Source organism: Anomalospiza imberbis, chromosome 5, assembly GCF_031753505.1.
Source record: "Anomalospiza imberbis isolate Cuckoo-Finch-1a 21T00152 chromosome 5, ASM3175350v1, whole genome shotgun sequence".
NCBI lineage: Eukaryota > Metazoa > Chordata > Aves > Passeriformes > Viduidae > Anomalospiza > Anomalospiza imberbis.
This window is the reverse complement of record NC_089685.1, coordinates 50,547,125-50,565,205: the sequence shown is the minus strand read 5'-3', so window position 1 is coordinate 50,565,205 and position 18,081 is coordinate 50,547,125. Positions and strand designations below refer to the sequence as shown.

General features: G+C 40.8%; 2 protein-coding genes and 1 long non-coding RNA gene across 4 annotated transcripts in view; 2 read left to right on the top strand and 1 right to left on the bottom strand.

Annotated features, from left to right (window-relative positions):
* Positions 1-1,150: 1,150 nt before the first annotated feature.
* Positions 1,151-7,163, top strand: SPX (spexin hormone). 2 transcript variants are annotated; one of them, XM_068190684.1, is made up of 8 exons: positions 1,151-1,352; positions 2,283-2,363; positions 2,474-2,531; positions 3,388-3,450; positions 4,091-4,174; positions 4,285-4,346; positions 5,408-5,732; positions 6,010-7,163. In XM_068190684.1, the coding sequence occupies exons 1-6, from the start codon at positions 1,347-1,349 to the stop codon at positions 4,326-4,328; spliced, it is 336 nt and encodes a 111-aa protein (XP_068046785.1). In that variant the 5' UTR covers positions 1,151-1,346; the 3' UTR covers positions 4,329-4,346; positions 5,408-5,732; positions 6,010-7,163. The 2 variants fall into 2 exon arrangements, with proteins under 2 accessions (XP_068046785.1, XP_068046784.1); XM_068190683.1 differs by lacking the exon at positions 4,285-4,346 and having other exon boundaries at positions 1,152-1,352.
* Positions 7,164-8,608: 1,445 nt separating this feature from the next.
* GYS2 (glycogen synthase 2) overlaps positions 8,609-18,081 on the bottom strand; it is a 41,409-nt gene continuing 31,936 nt past the window's right edge. Inside the window, exons 13-17 of the mRNA XM_068190682.1 lie at positions 15,686-15,812; positions 14,302-14,397; positions 12,352-12,515; positions 11,128-11,208; positions 8,609-9,535 (exon numbers count right to left, since the gene is read on the bottom strand). Of these exons, the coding sequence (XP_068046783.1) occupies positions 9,314-9,535; positions 11,128-11,208; positions 12,352-12,515; positions 14,302-14,397; positions 15,686-15,812 (690 nt within the window). The 3' untranslated portion in view covers positions 8,609-9,313. The remainder of the gene's footprint in view (positions 9,536-11,127; positions 11,209-12,351; positions 12,516-14,301; positions 14,398-15,685; positions 15,813-18,081) is intronic.
* LOC137474267 (uncharacterized) lies at positions 12,404-18,012 on the top strand. The gene is made up of 3 exons (XR_010999262.1): positions 12,404-12,539; positions 12,745-12,797; positions 17,890-18,012. It is a non-coding gene; the product is annotated as an uncharacterized lncRNA (long non-coding RNA).

The window sequence follows — 18,081 nt, the reverse complement described above, 5'->3', positions numbered from 1 at the left end:
TCTACACCAGCACAAGCTGCAGCTGATGGCAAGTCTGCATATTTGGTGAGTAATTGTGTGTGGCATGAGCAGGGAACAGAGTGATACCCCCCCAAAAGCAAGACAGCAGTTGCACCTTCACTTAATAATGTGCTTTGGAGCGGTGTCCACAGACACACAGTGCCAGGGAGGAGCTCACAGTGAGCAGCAGCAGTGCCTGTCTGCACATTCCTCCTTGAACTCCACATCCATGAGCCAGTGTTTGCCCCACGCACAGCCTGACCTGGATTCTTGTCACACCATGGGCTGGCCCTGTTCCTGAGGCTGCTGCAGTAAACTTTCCATTGGCCAGTCCCCAGTCAGCAAGTTTCTACCTCCCTGTTTGCTTTGCTCCTCCTTCTGCTTCCATTGAGTTTACAAAGGAAAAAGTACAGGAGGAGAGAAAACCCTGGCTACAGAGCAAGCAAGGCCAGGCATCAAGTGTGATCAACTCTTTGCCTGAGGACCAAACCAACTCTCCATGACTGCAATGAGCCCAACAATCACCCAGAAGTAGCTCATGGAAATGACTTCCCTGATCCCTGCCTTTTTTCTGTTCACTGCTCCACTGTTTGACCTATTCAAGCCCATGATCTGGGCTTTTACTCCAGCCAATTCATGAGACAGAAGAGTGTTTCTGACTATTAGGAAGTCAGGATTTATTGGGTATTTTTGGTCTTTTTTGTTGTTGCTGTTGTTGAGCTTTGTACTTTTACTTGTGTGTAAGAAAACTAGATGCAAACAATGATTAGGAAATCAAACCACAGACCCCATCCTCTGAATAAGGAATATCCTTGCATCCTCTGTGGAAGGAATAACCTCAAGCTAGTGACACTGGGTAAGTCACTTTTTTCTTGATACTGCTGAGTAATTTACCATCTTTTCCAGCTCCCACAAGGGATGCTAATCTGATATATTGCAGATTATCCTGGGTAAACTCTCACTATCCATATTAATGCCCACTCTGGCTGTGATTATTGATCATCCAGCAGGAAGGTGATGCGTTGCGAACACACAGGGCTGATGCTGATGTATTCAGGAGGTGTTCACCTGTTTAATGGGGTGCATCTCCAAGTGCATCCATCTTTCAATCATTTCAATCAGGACTTCCTGCAAGGCTGCAGGTTTCCCTCAGGAGTCATCAGACCTTCTGCTTCTCCATCTACAAGGCTGACAAGAGATCCCTTCAGACTCCGCCGCCCCGCCACGGAAGGGGAGGGCACCTCCACTCTGAAGATTTAAAAAGGGACCCCTGGCCATGTAGGAAGGAGATCTTGTGACACATCATCCCAAGGAAAGAAGATTGAAGGTTTGTCACCAAGATAAGTATGAAGGTAAGTGAGAATTTTTTGGTCTGTAGCGAACATTTAGTTTGCAATTAATGTTTTTTTTTTAATGCAAGTGCAATATTTAGGAGCTGCAGGGGGGCTTAAGAAATTTTCCTTAAAAATAACCTGAAAGAAATACACACATAGATATATTATATGTATTTTAAACAACTGCATTAAAAATACACCAAAAGCACAACCTCTCAAACCCAGGATGAAATGAACCACTGTGAAACATACAATTAGATTCTCTGGTGTCCATCACTGTTACCAATCCAGGAATAACAACATGGTCTGTGTGAACAAGCAGAGGTGCAACTTGTGCACAGAGGATTCATGCTCAGTGACTCCATTTGCATGTGCTGCATCAGCGAACAAACTCCAAGAATCAAAAAAAACCCCTGTCTTGTGACTTGTTTTAATCATGGTTGATATTGATAGGATGCTAAATTTAAAACATTTTTTCCTTTTTTTTTTTTTTTTTTTTTTTTTTTTTAACCTGAGGAAGTAGAGATTTTGTCTCTTGGTTAGTTAGTTAGTTTGTTTGTAATGACAAGCCCCCCACATCTGCTTGTTGTCTACGGTTTGGTAAAATCAAGACAGATTTTATACTATCTTTACCCATTAGTTTGTACATTATTCTCATTTCTGGAGGATCTGATGTCCTTTGTAAATAGGACCACAAAAGGTGCTCGCCTTGATGGCAGCTCTCACCAGGATGGAATGGATTTGACTAAAAAGAATAAAGTTCAATTTAACATTAATCCTGTGATCAGATGAGCGTGCACTGAAACACCCCCTGAGCAAGAGGAGGTTTGGCAGCAAGACGGGGACAAGGCAGCAGTTGGGAACACCCTCACATTTAGATGTGAAATGGGGAGGATGTGCAGATGTGGAAGACTTTTCCTGCACCTTGTGGTTCTCTGTTGTGCACAGGGGCTGCATAAACTCCCAGCGTTTGGCCTGGCCCTGTTCCTGGCAGCGTCCTTCGTCGCCTTCTCCTGGAGTGCCCCTCAGGTGAGCTCAGGCTGTACCTCATAGTTTGGTGCCATTAAGTATTTGCACTAATTAGCAATGGCATGGAATGTTGACATGTCTCTTTTCCCTTTTTTTTTTTTTGCATAAAGGCTCATTTCCAAAGGAGAAACTGGACTCCTCAGGCCATGCTCTATTTGAAGGGTGCACGTAAGTCCCAGGCTCTTTCCATTCTGAGAAGACAATTTTCTCCACCTCTGGATTATTCCTTGGTTCCACACAAGCAGGAGATCCTGAGAATGCTGTGGGGATAGAAGTTTTGAGGCCTCTAGGGAGGATGTGCTAATTGCATGGTGCTTATTATGTCATGATGGTCACACCTTTGGTCCCTGTACAGGCCAGTCACTTCACAGCTGGACTCAGTGGTCCTTGTGGGTCCTTCCCACTCAGGAATATTCTCTGATTCTGTAGTTAGAGATTTTTTCCTTTGATCCAAATCATCAAATTTAACATAGATATTAATATGAACAATTGTATTCTGAATTGTTGATTTAAAATTAAAAGATATCAGGGAGGACAGGTATTAAAATAGGAAGAAAAAAAACTCCCTGTAAATTAGAGAAAAAAAAGGTCATAATCCTGACAGAAATGCAAAAGGGAGACAATCTAAATAATTGCAACATAAAATAAATATAAGCTCCAAACAACTGTAAATATAACTGAAAGTTCTAGTGACATTAATACAATTTTTTCTAGACACAAAAGTGAAGATTTTGACCCTTTTTGTTATTTAAAAAAAATTCTTCCAAATGAATAATGCATTGTGTTCCTTCCTTAGTGAGCTTTTTATCATAGGAAGCAATGTGATTTTATTTTGTTAGTTTGGGATTTGGGTTTTTTTTTTTTTTATAAAAATACAATTTAAAAGGCAATACTTCATAGTCCAACAAAGATATTGAAGGCTCTTGACCATATACAAAATTGAAAAGAGTCCTTTAGGGATTTTGAAGTAGGAATTACAACAAGTTTGGGGATTCTTTTCACCCTTGTCTGCCTGCTTTTGTAGAGGGACGTCGCTTCATCGCAGACGAGAGCCAGAGGAAGGACCTGTATGATAGAGTGCAGCTTGGTGAGTCATCACCACAGGGGTGTGGAGCCCATCCTCCTTCCCAGGTTATGGGGGAAATCACTGGAAATGGGATGGGATTTGTTTTCCTGGAATCACAGCCAAGGAAAGAACTAAACCCCCTTTTTTCAGTCCCTTCATTCCAACCAGCACATGACAAAGACTGAATTTCCTCTCAGATGCACCTGTGTGATTTCATTTACATAATTTCCAGACTGACCTGGCTGCTAAGTGGAATTTTCATCAATGCTTTTGACTTTCTTTTTGCACTGGAAAAAAAAAAATCAGATCAAGCTATTAATTGTGCTGAAGCGACAAGTAACAGAAGCAGACGTCATCAATCCATACTAGGCAATGTTTCTGGAGGGAACAGAATGTTGTAAAAAAGTTAGGAGCTTACAAAAAAGGAAAATGTTCTTTTTAACTTCTGAGGGACTTTGTAATAATCTCCCTTTTAAAAAGAGTGCTAATCTCTCATGTTAGCTACCAGGCTGGTTTTGAGCAGACAGTGTTGTAGAGTGAAGGAGGCAATATTTTCTTGTCTTTGAGTCTCTAGTTATAGAAATAATAAAAAAGCAAAGAACAAAGTAAAAATTGCCATAGGACACTAACAAACCATGCATCTCTGATTTTTTCATTCTAGAAACACGCAGCCATGACACAAGTCCTTTATCACTTTCTGAAGCTGCTGCACTGTTCCTTACTTCCTTACAGAAAGCACAAGAAGGTGAATGAATGCATGTTTTGTCTGACTTTTTTAAAACTGATTTTTCAGTATTTCATTTACTAGCAAATTAATCTAGAAGGTCTGTTTTGAACTGAGATAGTGTTTAACAGAGAGCCCTGTATTGGAGTGTACATTTACAAAGATTACAACATGAGCCACATAATGATAGCAGGTAAATATTTGTATATTTTCCTTTTAATTTTCTCTTCAGATGTTTTACTGGTTTGGATTCAAGGGAATGGCTATTTTTTTAATTGAATTTTCCAACCCAAATATTTTCTGGGGTAACTTTTTCTATAGAATATTTTTTACTTGTGAAAATTTTATTCCTCCACTGGATTTGGTGCAAAGGCTTAAAAGAATTCATAAGAACCCCAGGAGAGGAGCTGTTGGTTTCACATCACCAGGCTGAGACCCTAAACCTTTGCTCTCCATGTCTTCTGTCCTTAAATCTCTTCAGCTACCACACTTTTTTTTTTTTTTTTTTTTGAAATGGAGCTGGGGCTCTGGGCTCAGCCTCTCTTCCCTGCCCTGGCAGAACTTTGAAATAAAAAAAAAAATCAGTGGCATTTTGGAGAGAGAGAAAGGCAGAATTAAAAATGAGCATAGTGCTTTGGAAAAAATATATGAGCACTTCTAAAGTTAAATCAGTCAAAGTGTCATTTGCATGCCCACAAAATCCTCTGAAGGTGGATTTTTCCAAATTTTAGTGGTATTTTCCTGCCTGCTGTTGCTGTAGCAGGGGAGATGGACAGCAATGGAGAAAAAAGGGTGAAATATCTGAGAGAGATAAGCAGAACTGGTAGCTTGTTTGAAAAAAACTAGGTGGAACAACTTTTCCATCACTGTGGTAGGAAATAACCAGTCAAACTTGGGTAAGCCATGCACTTTCAGATCAGCTGGTTTTAGACTTGACTGATGGCAATAAAGAACAAATGAAGAACAAATCCATTATTTTCTTCAGCGTGAGTTTTTTGGGTTTTTTTTTTTTTATCATGTGCTAACTTACCCCTCTGGACATGGTTTGTATTTTTGTTCTTCAGCAAACAGAAAAATTCCTACACTTAAAAATGAGAGAAGAGGTGATTGCTTTTAGAAATGCTGCCTCTCCTAGCTGAGCAGACACACTGCACTGAATCTGTGCCTAAGGCACATCTGAAAGCTGAAAACTTTGGCTGGCTGAACTTTCCTTTATCTACAACTTACTTCTCCCCACTGTGTCTTTTCTTACAGTGGAAGAAGAAAACAGTGAACAACCTGGCTACTTGGCAGACAGTCTATTAAATTGGTGAAATTCTTTAAAATGTCTTTAACATTCGTACCGCTTTGAACCTGAAAGCATATCTTGTGTAAGTAAAGTGTTTCATCCATTCTCACTGAAGTTCCCAAAGGGTGAGGTGTTTTCACAATGTAAAATTTTGAATGCAAAGGGATTAAAAGGTACTAGTTCAGATAAGGAAAGCATCTGTAAAGGTCCTGCTTTCTTTAGAGCATTTTGTATATCCCATCTGAAATTAAAATACATGGCACCATCTCACCTGAAAAGATAATTAAAACTGTCTTTTTGGACAACCTAATCAAAAAGTTTTTCAATTGTCATTGGGAAACCTTTTACCACCTTCCACTCAGCTGAATAGCGAAGCTTTTTGAACTGTGATAAAGACAGATTCAATTACCACTTCACTGGTGGCCCTGTAGGCTGCTGATAGTCCATAAATTCAGTGAGATATAAGATATAAATACATTCCAGCTATCTGTGACTGCAAAACTGGTGATTTTTTTTTTTTTTTTTTTTTTTTTGGCAGGTATCAGTCAGCACAGAGAATAGGCAACAGCACTTTTTGACCCGGTCCACTCCTGCAGAAATACTCTGAATAATCCTACTGAGCAAGTCCCAGCACATAAAGACAGTTTGGGGACAGGTCTTGCATTATCAGGGCCTCATTAACGACTGCATTGTGATTGCACTTTTTTGTTCTTTCTTTCTGCGTTGCAGAACTGGAGTTATGCATAAATCTGTTAATTATCATTCTGTGCTGACAAGGATGTATTATTTATGTAGTTCTGTGTTCTTACTGGAAAGCCCTCTGTAGTTCTGATGTAATTAAAGAATAGCCACATGATTTCTGTGTTCAAGCAACTGGTTTTTTAACCCTCTAGTCATGCTCTTCATCTTTTAATGTTAAATTCATCTGATCTTTCTCATAATACTGCTGATTAATTCTAACTCATACTATGATGTTGCTTTACCTCAACACAAAGAAACACAGCTGAAGGAACAGAGGAATTAATTTGTTTCATGGGGTTAGAGACACTTTCGGTGATTGTTTATAATCTGTATCACTTAATGGAGGAACTGGTGAAATCAAAGTGTCCTGTTTTGTTCATTTTTAAGCACTAATATATCTTCCAATGGCAGTGTTTGTTGCATGACAGAACATTCATGATGAACTTCACCTCAAGACCAGTGGTATCCACCTGAATCCTTTTATTGATTTAGCTGCCCTTTGTTTCAAACATATTGTGAATATCTTAGGCACATCTAAGTGATTTTTGAGCATGTTTTACAGGATCATCAGTCAGTGCTCAGACAAAAAGTAGCGTGGAATCAGAGAACACAATCCTAGAATGGCCTTGTTTGGAAGGGGCCTAAAAGATCATCCAATTCTAAATGCCCTGATGTGAGCTGGGGCACCTTCCACTAGAAAAGTGAAAAGTAGAGGGGTTATACATCCTTTGGTTTATCAGTGCCTTGAAATTCATATGCCTCTGCCTGTCCCAGTGATACAGAAACTGTACTCACCCTATTCCCAGCTGACTGATTGTTGTGCGTGTTCCTGATTTAAGGTCTCAAGCTTAAACAATTCTTCACAAATATCATGAAACAGAATAAACCTTCTGCCTTGCTGGTGAGCTGTTTGTGAAACCTCAGTGATTTCCATCTGGAAGACAATCCCTTATGTAACAGATAGCTGCTACCAAGTTTGTCAGGTGTCAGTAACTGTTGGGAATGTATGGCATTTAATTTAGGCTATCTGTTGCTGTGGCTGAATGAGAAGCTGTTCCCCTGGTGCTATAAATTCAACATGCAGAAGTGTTTTGCTGTAGATAAATTGCCTTGTTACTAATGGTTAATCCTGGAATCAAGGCAGAACTAACACAAGCCCATGGCATGGGTCAGAGCTCCCTTTGGCCACTACAGCTTCTGAATGTGAGAATTCAGGTTGGACCCATCTTGAAAGCTGAGCACTTTCTAACACCAGGAGGGTGCTCCAAGCATGCGAGTGTGCTGAAACACACACAGCCTTCCTGCTCTACAGCAGAGCTGTGAAATACAAGCAATAAATACAGATTTGTTGATTTATTTATGAAAACATCAACTTTCATCAATATGCCCTTTATATGTTCTTTCTTTGGGACTCTCAGCCATTCCATCATTTGACTCTGTAAGGGAACTCTGATTAGGAGCACTTTGTGGAAGAAACACAAAATGCATTTGTTCTCCATGTAGTAAACTGTGCGAAGGAAAAGATTTGCAGTATCTTTGCTTTCACCACTTTTATATGAAAAATTACTCAGTGTTTAATTACCTTTTAAATAGCTAAAGAAACAGTGTCTCCTTTTCATTCCAAATAAGTTTTTACCATAAAAACTGGAACCTGACTTCTGAGAATATTCTTTCAAGTATCTGAATCAGCTCAAGAATGAAAGTCCAGTTTTAAAACTGATTTTAGGTGGCCAAAAATACAAATAGGCACATTGTCGCTTTTATTCTAAGCGGCCTATAGTCAGAACCATGTCATCAAGCACTGCTTAAGTGTTTGAAAGGTAGGAGCCTAGCCAAAGTTGGATATCTAGGCTCCCCTTGGGATTGACAGGAAGGGTAAATACCTTCAAAACTTACACTGTCCTACCTGCTGAAGGACTGGATGAATAAAGTTGTGGAAGGGTCTTCTCTTGAGCAGCATGAGAAATATTTGATGCACAAACTTGAAAAACAAGAGATTGATCTCTAACCTCTTCATGACAACATGTGCTTCTGAGGAGCCTGTTCAGGCACTCTGCATCTCTAGGAGCTGCAATACTTCTAAGAGTTTTCTGTAAGGCACATGAAATGTTTAGTTCTTGTTGTGCGGATCAGTTATTCCCCAAGAACTTTGAAGTCTCAAGTGCTTTTCAAAATTATATCTGAAAGGTTTTTAGCATTATTTGCTAGGATTAGGTCTCTTCTAGAAGAAGTGAAACAGAGCATGGAAGTTACTGATCCTTGAATGTTGTCACATTAGTCTGTGGCTTCTTGTCTGCAAGGGAAACTGCTACTCAAGGAAGTTTTGTCATTCCCTTTAGCCAAGTTACATTAATTTTCTCCCAAACCAGTTTGTTAACAAACTTGGAATCTACAAGATGAAAATAAAACAGACATACTAGAGGAACCAGAAAATAAATGGTCTGCTGTTTATTGTGGGGCTAAATGGCCTCAGAAAGATGACTTCATTTGTCTCTAAAACTCAAATGCCCACTGCATAAGACTTTATATTGTTCCACAGGAAGTATGTTTTACCACTGGATCAAGACACTTCTGTGTGCTGTAAAAAAGTGTTTTAAATTATGTAAGCTTACAATAACCAGCATCAGGAAAAAGAAAGACCATTTTCTTTTCAGTGTATCTTTTTTAACTCTTCCAATATTTCTCCAGTGTAACACTTTTTTTTTTTTCTCTAAGTTTTTGAGCTTTGGTTTAAAGTTCATGTTAGTTTAGGAGGGGAAAAGGGGAAACATAAATTAAGCAGAAATTCCTTTGGGATACCCAAAATGTAGCTGTTTGTCTAGACTATGATTAATACAGATGATTCCACAGACAAAGGTATGATCTGCAGTTTTTATAAGCTCCTGAGGGGATTGTCTCATTCTCTAGTTTTATTAAGCCTGAAAAATCTCCTCTACCTCAAAGGGGCACCGAAAAATTGTCATTTAAACTACTTTCAAGGTGAAATAACATTAGGCTTTCCAAAAGTGTAGCTCAAGTAACATTGAAGGTTCCCCTAATTACATCACACTGTCCTTAACACAAAGCTTGCCAAGCCTACAGGAGAAACTGTTGGGCAGATGGGGAGCAATGCCAGGGTGAGAGCAATGAGTTCAGTTCCTGTATTCTCCGTGCTGCTTCTTTTTTCCTTGAGGCAAGGCTCCAAGGGAAAAAGGGGACTTGATATTCTGCCTATCCCTTTCAGCCTCCTCATCCTCGTCGTATCTCTCATCCTCATCTTCGTCCTCAGCTTCGCTGTGGTGAGGGCTGGAATGCTGGGAGGCAGAGGGTGATGGCGGCACCGATGAAGGCCTGGGGAACCTGAAACCTTCCGTCTGGCAGAGAGAGCAGAAAGTGGAATGTGTCAGCTGAGTTCCTCGACTGGTTTTATACAGCAATTTAAGGCTATCATCACTTCAGAGGAAGCCAGTGGTCAGATGTAAGCTAGACCTAAATCTAAAATTAAGCTTCCCTCAACCCAGATCCACTCAGTCCTCCTCTGCCAGTAAGTACACACTTCTATGAAAGAGATGTTTACCCCGTGCCATAAACAACATCCTGCCCTTCCAGCATTGCTTTTTGCAAAACATGGCTATCTTTACTGAGCCTTAAAACAATCAGCACAAGACAAAATCCTTCTGTACTCTGTAGTCAGAATATGCTTACTGAAATTTAGGTTTCAATCTGAACATTCAAAACACTTTTCTATTTATAAATGTCAGCATCTACAAAACCAGAACCCAGCAAGGGCTTTTGGTCTGTACCTCCTCTCTCGTTAATAAAAAAATAAAAATATTTGCTCTTTGAGGTCTGGTTTCAGGTAACACTGCTCTGAGGAGCCTCTCTTCTCAAATTGGTGCTAATCTAGACTTGGCAAGAACTGTTTGAAGTGTGTGCCTTTAAAGTGACCCCCTGCAGCTCCAGCCAACATACCATGTTCAGATGAAGGCAATACCTTGCCTTGCTTTCCCTAGAACATCCTTTCCCAACTCCCCTCTATGTGGTTGGTGCAGAACATCTCCATGGCATTTAGCAGAAGAAAAAATTAGAAGCTGCCACTCTTCCAAGAGGAATTTCAAGGGCCAGTCCCTCAGCTGGTCCAAAGTGTCATGGTGCCATCCAGCTCAGTCTAAGTCATCTGAAGACCTGTTCTTGTGTCACACCAGGTAACCCTGTGTTTGCATCTGATACCAGCAGGTTGTGGTCTAACCCCAGTCAGCAACTCAGCCCCACACAGCCTCAGCTCGCTCCCTCCTGGAGGGGTCGAGGAGAGAATCAAAAAGGGGAAAGTGGGAAAGCTCATGGGTTAGATTAAGACAGTTTAGTACGGAACGCAAAAGCTGTGCACGCAAGCAAAGCAAATCCAGGAATTCATTCCCCACTTCTCATGGGCAAGGAGTTGTTCAGCCATCCCCAGAAGACCAGGGCCCCATCACAGGTAGCAGTGACTTGAAAGGACAAACACAGCACTCTGAACATCCTCCCCAAGCTTTATATACTGAGCATGATGCCATAAGGTCTGGAGTGTCCCTTTGGCCAGTTAGGGTCAGCTGTCCTGGCTGTGTCCCTTCCCAACTCCCTGTGCACCCCCAGCCCCTCGCTGGCAGGGTGGGTGAGGAGCAGAGAAGTTTCTGGCTCTATGCAAGCCCTGTGCAGCAAGAATTAAACCATCCCTGTGCTGTCAGTACTGCTTTCAGCACAAATCCAAAATACAGCCCAGCTACTGTGAGGAAAATTGACTCCGTCCCAGCCCAAAACAGCATATTCCTGATTGGAGACGGGGTCTATAACTTGTTAAGCTTTTAATTAGGAGTTCCTACTTCCCTTCAGTTAAACCCATAATTGCTAACTCTCTTCTCCCTCACAGTCTTCCTCTCTCTCCTTGTAAAGCAGGGAAAATGAACTCATCTCCAAAAGCAGATTTTACCTTTGGTGGAGCACTTGGTTCCATCTCAAATTTATCTGGGAATGTTCTGCTGAGGGCCAAGTGTCTGGCATGCATGTAATACTGCAACAAAACAGAGAAGCCATTACAAGTCATAGAAATCTTGGGTAGATTTAAGCAAGGGGGGAAAAGGAACATAAAATGAGTTATCTTCTAAAAGATGGTGCTGAACAAAGGCTAAATGTGTTTTCAGATAAACAGAATCCAGCTGATATCACTGCTTGTACTGTGAAGTGATGAGCCATTAATGACAGATTCACAACAAAGAAGTCTGGAACAGAAGCTGAATAAGGTGCCTGTAAGATGTATTAAGATGGAAACTAGGACTTGTCTTGGTCAGTGTTGTTCCTATTGAGTGACAGGTATTCTTCTTCTCTCAGGAAAGAATTGGGGTTTTTTCTAATGAGGAAAATTTACATTTTTAAGTGTGCATATGTATTGCACATAAGTTTTAGGCTGATTCAAAGTCACTTTGGACTGCACTGAAGCATGTGTAACTGTGACAGAGAAGTAACATTTATGAGTTCACTGATGCCTGGTATTTAAGAATTTGACAAAAATATTTTTAGATCCACTGTATTCCTGAGTTTGCAGCACATGCACGGAAAAAATAGCTCATAATATCTTATGCAGTGTTGGGAACCATATAAATACTAAGGTTCTCACACAGGTATCAAAGCAGAAAAAGGTCCAAAATAGTTACAAAACTCATATATGTGCATACACTTCTTTAGTCCTGCAGAATTGAGAACAATACTTTGCTACTGTCTTCTTAATAGGTGGTACTGTAGTGCATTCTGTGTCAAATTAGAAACACTACTTTGCATTTAAAGCACAGAGGTAGTTAAGGAGTGTTGAGGAGGCACAGGGCCCAGCACCATTTCATGAAGGACAGGAAGGATTTCTGAAAGATGACTTTGGAACACAAATCCCCCTTAGTGCAGGTGTTGCCGACAACACCAGATTTTCACATTGTGTTTAGCACCAGCAAGAGCTTGGTGGTGTGACTGGATTCTGCTCTTACCTATTCAGCCTCTCCTTGCCACTGGAGCATGAAAGGATTACACTGAAATGTGCAGGCCCTGCCTTTAGCCCCTTGGAGAGGGGAATTTCAGCACAGGGCTGTGTCCTCCCATTGGAGTACCGTGCTGAAGGCTCTGGCCAGGCCTATGAGCCTGGAATTTTTAATGCCTCTTTGCCACGCACCCTGCCCAGGTACTTCCAGTCCAGGAGGTCCGAGAGGCGCTCGGTGCGGTTCCTCTGGATGATCCTCTGGCGCCGGTTCTGCTGGCAGAACGCGTACAGGAACTGGGTCAGCTGGTTGCACGACTCGTCTGGCGAGCGGAACCTCCTGTCCACGATGTAGATCCCTGAGGGACACAAGAAAGGCCGAGGTGAATGGGACTGAAGATGGGATCTGACCTCCTACACCTCCAACCTACATTCTGTCATGTAGCCTTACAAATGATACATGCAGTATATTCTTTTTAATGTTAAAAGGCAGCTACAACTGGGACATTTGTTACCATTCTGATGAAGCAAAAGATGCAGAGAAATAAACTGGTTTTTTTTTAAACTTTAATTTTTTCTACTTTTCAGGCTGAAATTCAGCAAATTCTTCAAAACTCAGAGGCTTTGTTGTTGATGTGTAAGTATGTCCAAAAAGGTTCGAGTTTCTGGATAAAGACATATCATTTTTATCTCCAATAATTTTTAAAATACTGACTTCTTAAAGAAAACATAATCAATCTAATGCCTTCCTAGCTTGTTGTAGAATTCACAAGTGTGGATAGCCAGAATCAGGCTGTAGGAGAGGCTGTGTTTTCTATAGAAATACAAGTGTTTCCATAGAGACAGCTAACTCACATGTATAATTCAACAGACAATTCTGGCAGAGAGATGGCAGAGGTAAACTTTGCTTCTACATTGTTGAGATTAATACTTTAATTTTGCTACCTTCCTTAAACCAGATTGTTGGGAAGAAGAGGGTGCCAGACCTTACAGCTTTCTTAATGAACAAAAGATGCAAAACTACCTTAATGAAGTGCCTGGGACCAGCACAGAAATTTATGTCAACTCACACCTATCTTTTGGCAGAGAAGAGCAAGTGACCTGTGTTCTGTGGTCTTTTCTGAAGGGTCTCAAAGACATGTTCACCCAGGCAGGTGTATCTAGATTTTGTACCTGGCTCTAACGCTTGCCCCTAGGTCAGGCAAAGGTGGCACCAGTGTGGAGCTGTCACTCCCTGAATGTGGAAACAAGCCCAGGTACTTGGAAAGAAGCCCTAGTTTGGGAATATATTCAATATTCACAGAACCACAGAATTATAAAATGGCTCAGGTTGGAAGGGACCTTACAGATCAAGTTCCAACTCCTGCCATGGGCAGGGACACCTCCACTATCCCAGGTTGCTTAGAGCTTGGCTTTGAACACTCCCAGAGATGGGACATTCAGTTAGCCCTGGCTAAGCAAGGAGGAAAGGACAAGGGCTGTGCCTTGCTCTGTACCTTGGGGAGGCCACAGCTTTAGTGACACCTGCACCAGTTGGGAAACAGGGACAATCAACCCTAAAAGGAGGAGCTATTGAGGCAGAGGATGATTCAAGAGGCAGAATCGTCCTGACATACCAGGCACTGGCCTTCCAGTTAGGAACCATTTGTAAACCTTCCTAAGCAGATCATTATTTGAAGTAGACTCCTTGTATTTCCATGGCTTTTTTTTTCTTTTTTAAGTGCACATGGTAATTTAACGCTTGTTTGGGGAGGGTCATGTCACTGGTCTCCAAGTCCCAGACTATTAAGAGAAGCAGACTTTCCCTGCTTCTTTGGAAGGCTCAGAGTGTTATAATGCAACCAGAAGCACTAAAGGGAAGTGCTGGGAGACTCTAGACTGATATGAGCAGTGATGAATTTGGAAGGATACAGCAAACAAAAGGTTAAAGGGAGACAAAAACATTAACCTGGAAAGAGTTTGGATAAATATGAAAGCTGAAATCACTTGTCCAACTTAACAAGATATTCAGAGCTCTGAATAGATTCTCACAATGGATTCCCTTGTCACAGAGAAACACAAATTTGAGGAATAACAGCATGGTTGCTGTGCTTTTTGCTTTCCTAACTCAGAGGTGTTATTTTGATATGCTGTTAAAGTTTTTACCATAAGCTTCTGGGTCAGCAACATGTTCCTGCATGAAACAGCCGAATCCAGAGAGGTTTGTGGTTACACTGGGAATGCCCATCACAGTACACTCAGCTGCAGAAAGAAACAGGCAAAAAAGGTTTCAGGACAATACACCTGCAATGGTTTCACCTTATGAGGAAAAAAAAACAAACCAAAAACAGGCAGACAGAAAGTCCCATAACACAAAAGCTGCTCTGAAATTGTCAAGTGAAACCTATAATAGTATTTTGTTGTGGATTATGGGAAAAAATAAAAAAAAAATTAAACACAAAACTCACCCCGTGTTTGCAAACACATGTTTGAGTTTCAGAGCAGCTAAACTGAAAACTTTCTAGGAGTGCAGTTTTGAAACAGAGAACCCCAACATATGGTCAGGACTATTTGGATTTTAAATTGGAGCCTAATGTACACCTATGTTCATTAGTTGTTCACAACTCTTTACAAAACTGAATCTCTTAGGAGCATGAGCATATCAAACTTTGGATTTTGATGGTTTGCCAACAGGTCTCTATAGTAGAAAAAAAAACCCAACAAAATAAAAATTCCACCCCAAAACAACATACCTCAATCATTAATTCAGGACTGTGTTCACAGTAGATGTGGAACTACTTTTATAAAATCAGAAAATGTATGCATTTTATTTTAGTTTTTGCTGTCATCACAGCCATGAGTAAGGATAACTGCTTACCCTCCTTAATGAGTTTTTGCCAAGGAGCCTAAGCCTAACCTAAACCAGCATGCAGACTCCAGTCTTAGAAAAACGCAAAGACATCTACATGGCTTTCACTCATATGACAATAAGCCCGGTGTCTATAAAAGAGTTATAAATTTACCTTAAAAAAGCAGTCTTTGTTTCTGGAAGATATAAGTGGGTATTGACAAAGAAAATATTTTAAATCAGAATCTATGTGCTCTCTGTATTTTTAGAAATTTCCAGTTAATTCAATGAGATTCACTACCACTCCATGTATTTCTATTAAAAAACTTAGCTATCGTATTACATAATTCTCTCAAATTTATTATCTTGAATTAAATCCACTGAACTATGTCAGCTGTCTGCATCAGATTTCTTGCCCTGCTTTTTTAATATTTACATTCCTGCCCACCTTTTTTTTTAAATCCTTCAACCAGTAATTAAGTTTTAAAAATTATTTCTTGTTCCAAAGCCATAGAAAATTAAAGAATTACGCATTAGTATGGGAAAGAGTACACTGCAGGGACAATTTTGCCAGCAGTAAGACCTTTGTATGGCAGAGGAAACAGAGTCTAAAGAGTTTCTGCTGCACTTCAGAAGGAACTGGCTGCATCAACAGAATGGGTGTTCATCTTTCCACACTAGTCAAGGGTACAGAATTCCTACCTGGAGTGTAGCCCCAGGGTTCATAGTAAGATGGGAATACACCAAGGTGGCAGCCTCTAACAAACTCCTCATAGTCCAAGGGCAGCAAGGGACTTGTTGAAGAAAGAAACTCTGGATGTAGGATGACCTGGATATTCAAAACTTATGTTAGAGGTGAAAGAAAGCCATCATTGATATATTTCAATTATCAATAAGCTTAGGATCCTTAATCACCCTGGTCTTTTTCTAAGTATCTGGACAGCACCTCCTCTGGCCATTCATCTGTTTCCTAGTCCACTGCTCACACTACAGTGCCCCCTGACTGTGCATTCTTGTCCTGAAATAGGACTGATGATGAACCCCTTTTTCACTGGACAGGTATTTAGCTTTATCCTTCTTCACCAAGGAGGCCCACATGCATTGAGAATTAGGCCAAAGGCTGTGGCATTTGGCAAGATTTGGTCTGTTGTACAAAGGTACAGAGGATTTACAAAGGCCTGGAGTGACAGGACAAGGGGCAATGGCTTCACACTGACAGAGAGCAGGGTTAGATTGGATATGAGGAAGAAATTCTCCCCTGTGAGGGTGCTGAGGCCCTGGCACAGGTTGCCCAGAGAAGCTGTGGCTGCCCCTGGATCCCTGGCAGTGTCCAAGGCCAGGCTGGATGTGGCTCTGAGCAAGCTGGACTAGTAGAAGGTGTCCCTGCCCATGGCAGGGGATGGAATGAAATGATCTCTAAGGTCCCTCCCAACACAAACCATTCCATGATTTTATTGGGATGTTTCACTAGGAGGAGGCCTCAGACAGACACAGCACTTCTAGGCTTCGCAGCCCATTCCCTGAAATAAAGGAATGTTCACTGTACTCCACAGATCTCCCAAGAACTGAGGGACTTTTGAAAGCAGACACATTATAGCCCTGTCACCACAAACTTGTGCTTAATTAATGTTGCTGAAAGACACCTCAAAGAACCAAAGTAAATTTATCTGCATGACTCTGCAGGGCTTGGGGTTACTGCCCCACATCTGCTGCTTAGTTGAGAAATGCCTTGTATGTGGTGCCCAGTCAGCTTCGGGAGGAAGAAACGTGAGGGAATAGTTGAAACTGCTCTAGTTTATCTCCCTGCATGAACATACCACAGCCATTATTCCATGCCCGAGTATGCTTTTATCCCTTCTTAACAAAATTGTCATGCCACTTGAGTAAACAAATGAATGTACTCAACCAGTAAATGGGCTGTAAACTCATTTTGCAAGCTTAGTTGATCCCAGTGATTTTACTGGAATTGCTGAGGTTGTTTTTCACATGCCAGCTGTGTCTGCCTGGATATGCTGTTGTACCTCTCAAAATTACTTTCAATTTGAAGTTTACAAAGTTGTTGTGTTTTTTTTTTTTTTAATGGTATTCAGCTCACTAAGTATTAAGCCTGTTCATGCAGGAGGTAATTTTTCAGTGGTAATGACAGATTTTTACAAACTTGACATCTGCTGAGAAGCAGAAGATGATGTCTGCTGTATTATATCCTATCTGCTATGTAATGCCTTCAAGCAGTTAATACTGAGGCATTTTTTACTACATCTGTACACAGTGCATCCTTCCCCCCTACTTTTGTTACATCTCCCGTATTATTACCATATTATGATCCCAGAATTTATTGGAGGTAATGTTCATATGTAAAGCCAGGAAGAAGCAACTAGGAAGTGTAAGAAAATACTTACTCAGGCATTGCCATGGGTTTAAAAATAAACTGAGGATAAGTGATATGTCATTGTTAAAGCTACCTGGGATCTGGCTTTAAAGAAGAGGTTTGGAAGAGGGAGAATTTGCAATTTTAGGTTCAACTTTTACTATAGATGTTGAGATAGTCATAGTTAGAATATCAGAGATTGCCAGAAAAAAAATCATCTTTGGCAGACCTGTGGAAGCAGAAGCTGATCATTTCTGTGGTTTGACAAAGTAAACACAGAAGTAAGAAAAGGATTTATTTGCACAAATTTAGTTTCAACAGGTGACATAAACATGAGCACGGCATGAACAGGAATTGTTTCTGCTCAAAGCCATGGTTAACCTTTTACAGAAAATGCTGAGTATCAGGGTGTTGCTCTTAAGATAGTCCAGGAATGTCTGTGCTCAAACCTTGTACCTCCAGTTTTAAGCAAGTGAATATATGTCAGAGTTTTCTACCTGGGTACAAATGACTCATGGCACTTTCTTGATTTCAGGAGTGGCAGCTCCTCATTCAGTGCAGGAAGCAGCAATGAAAACAACTCCCTAACCTCAGATTTCTAACTTGAAATTAGCTTGGCTAAACAGCACCTGAGGATCGCTGTGCAGTGACAAGTTATTCCTGGAAAAGGAGGAAGAGCGAAGAAGTACTCTAGCAGTATAATACCACCTATGAAGAATTTAACTGCACT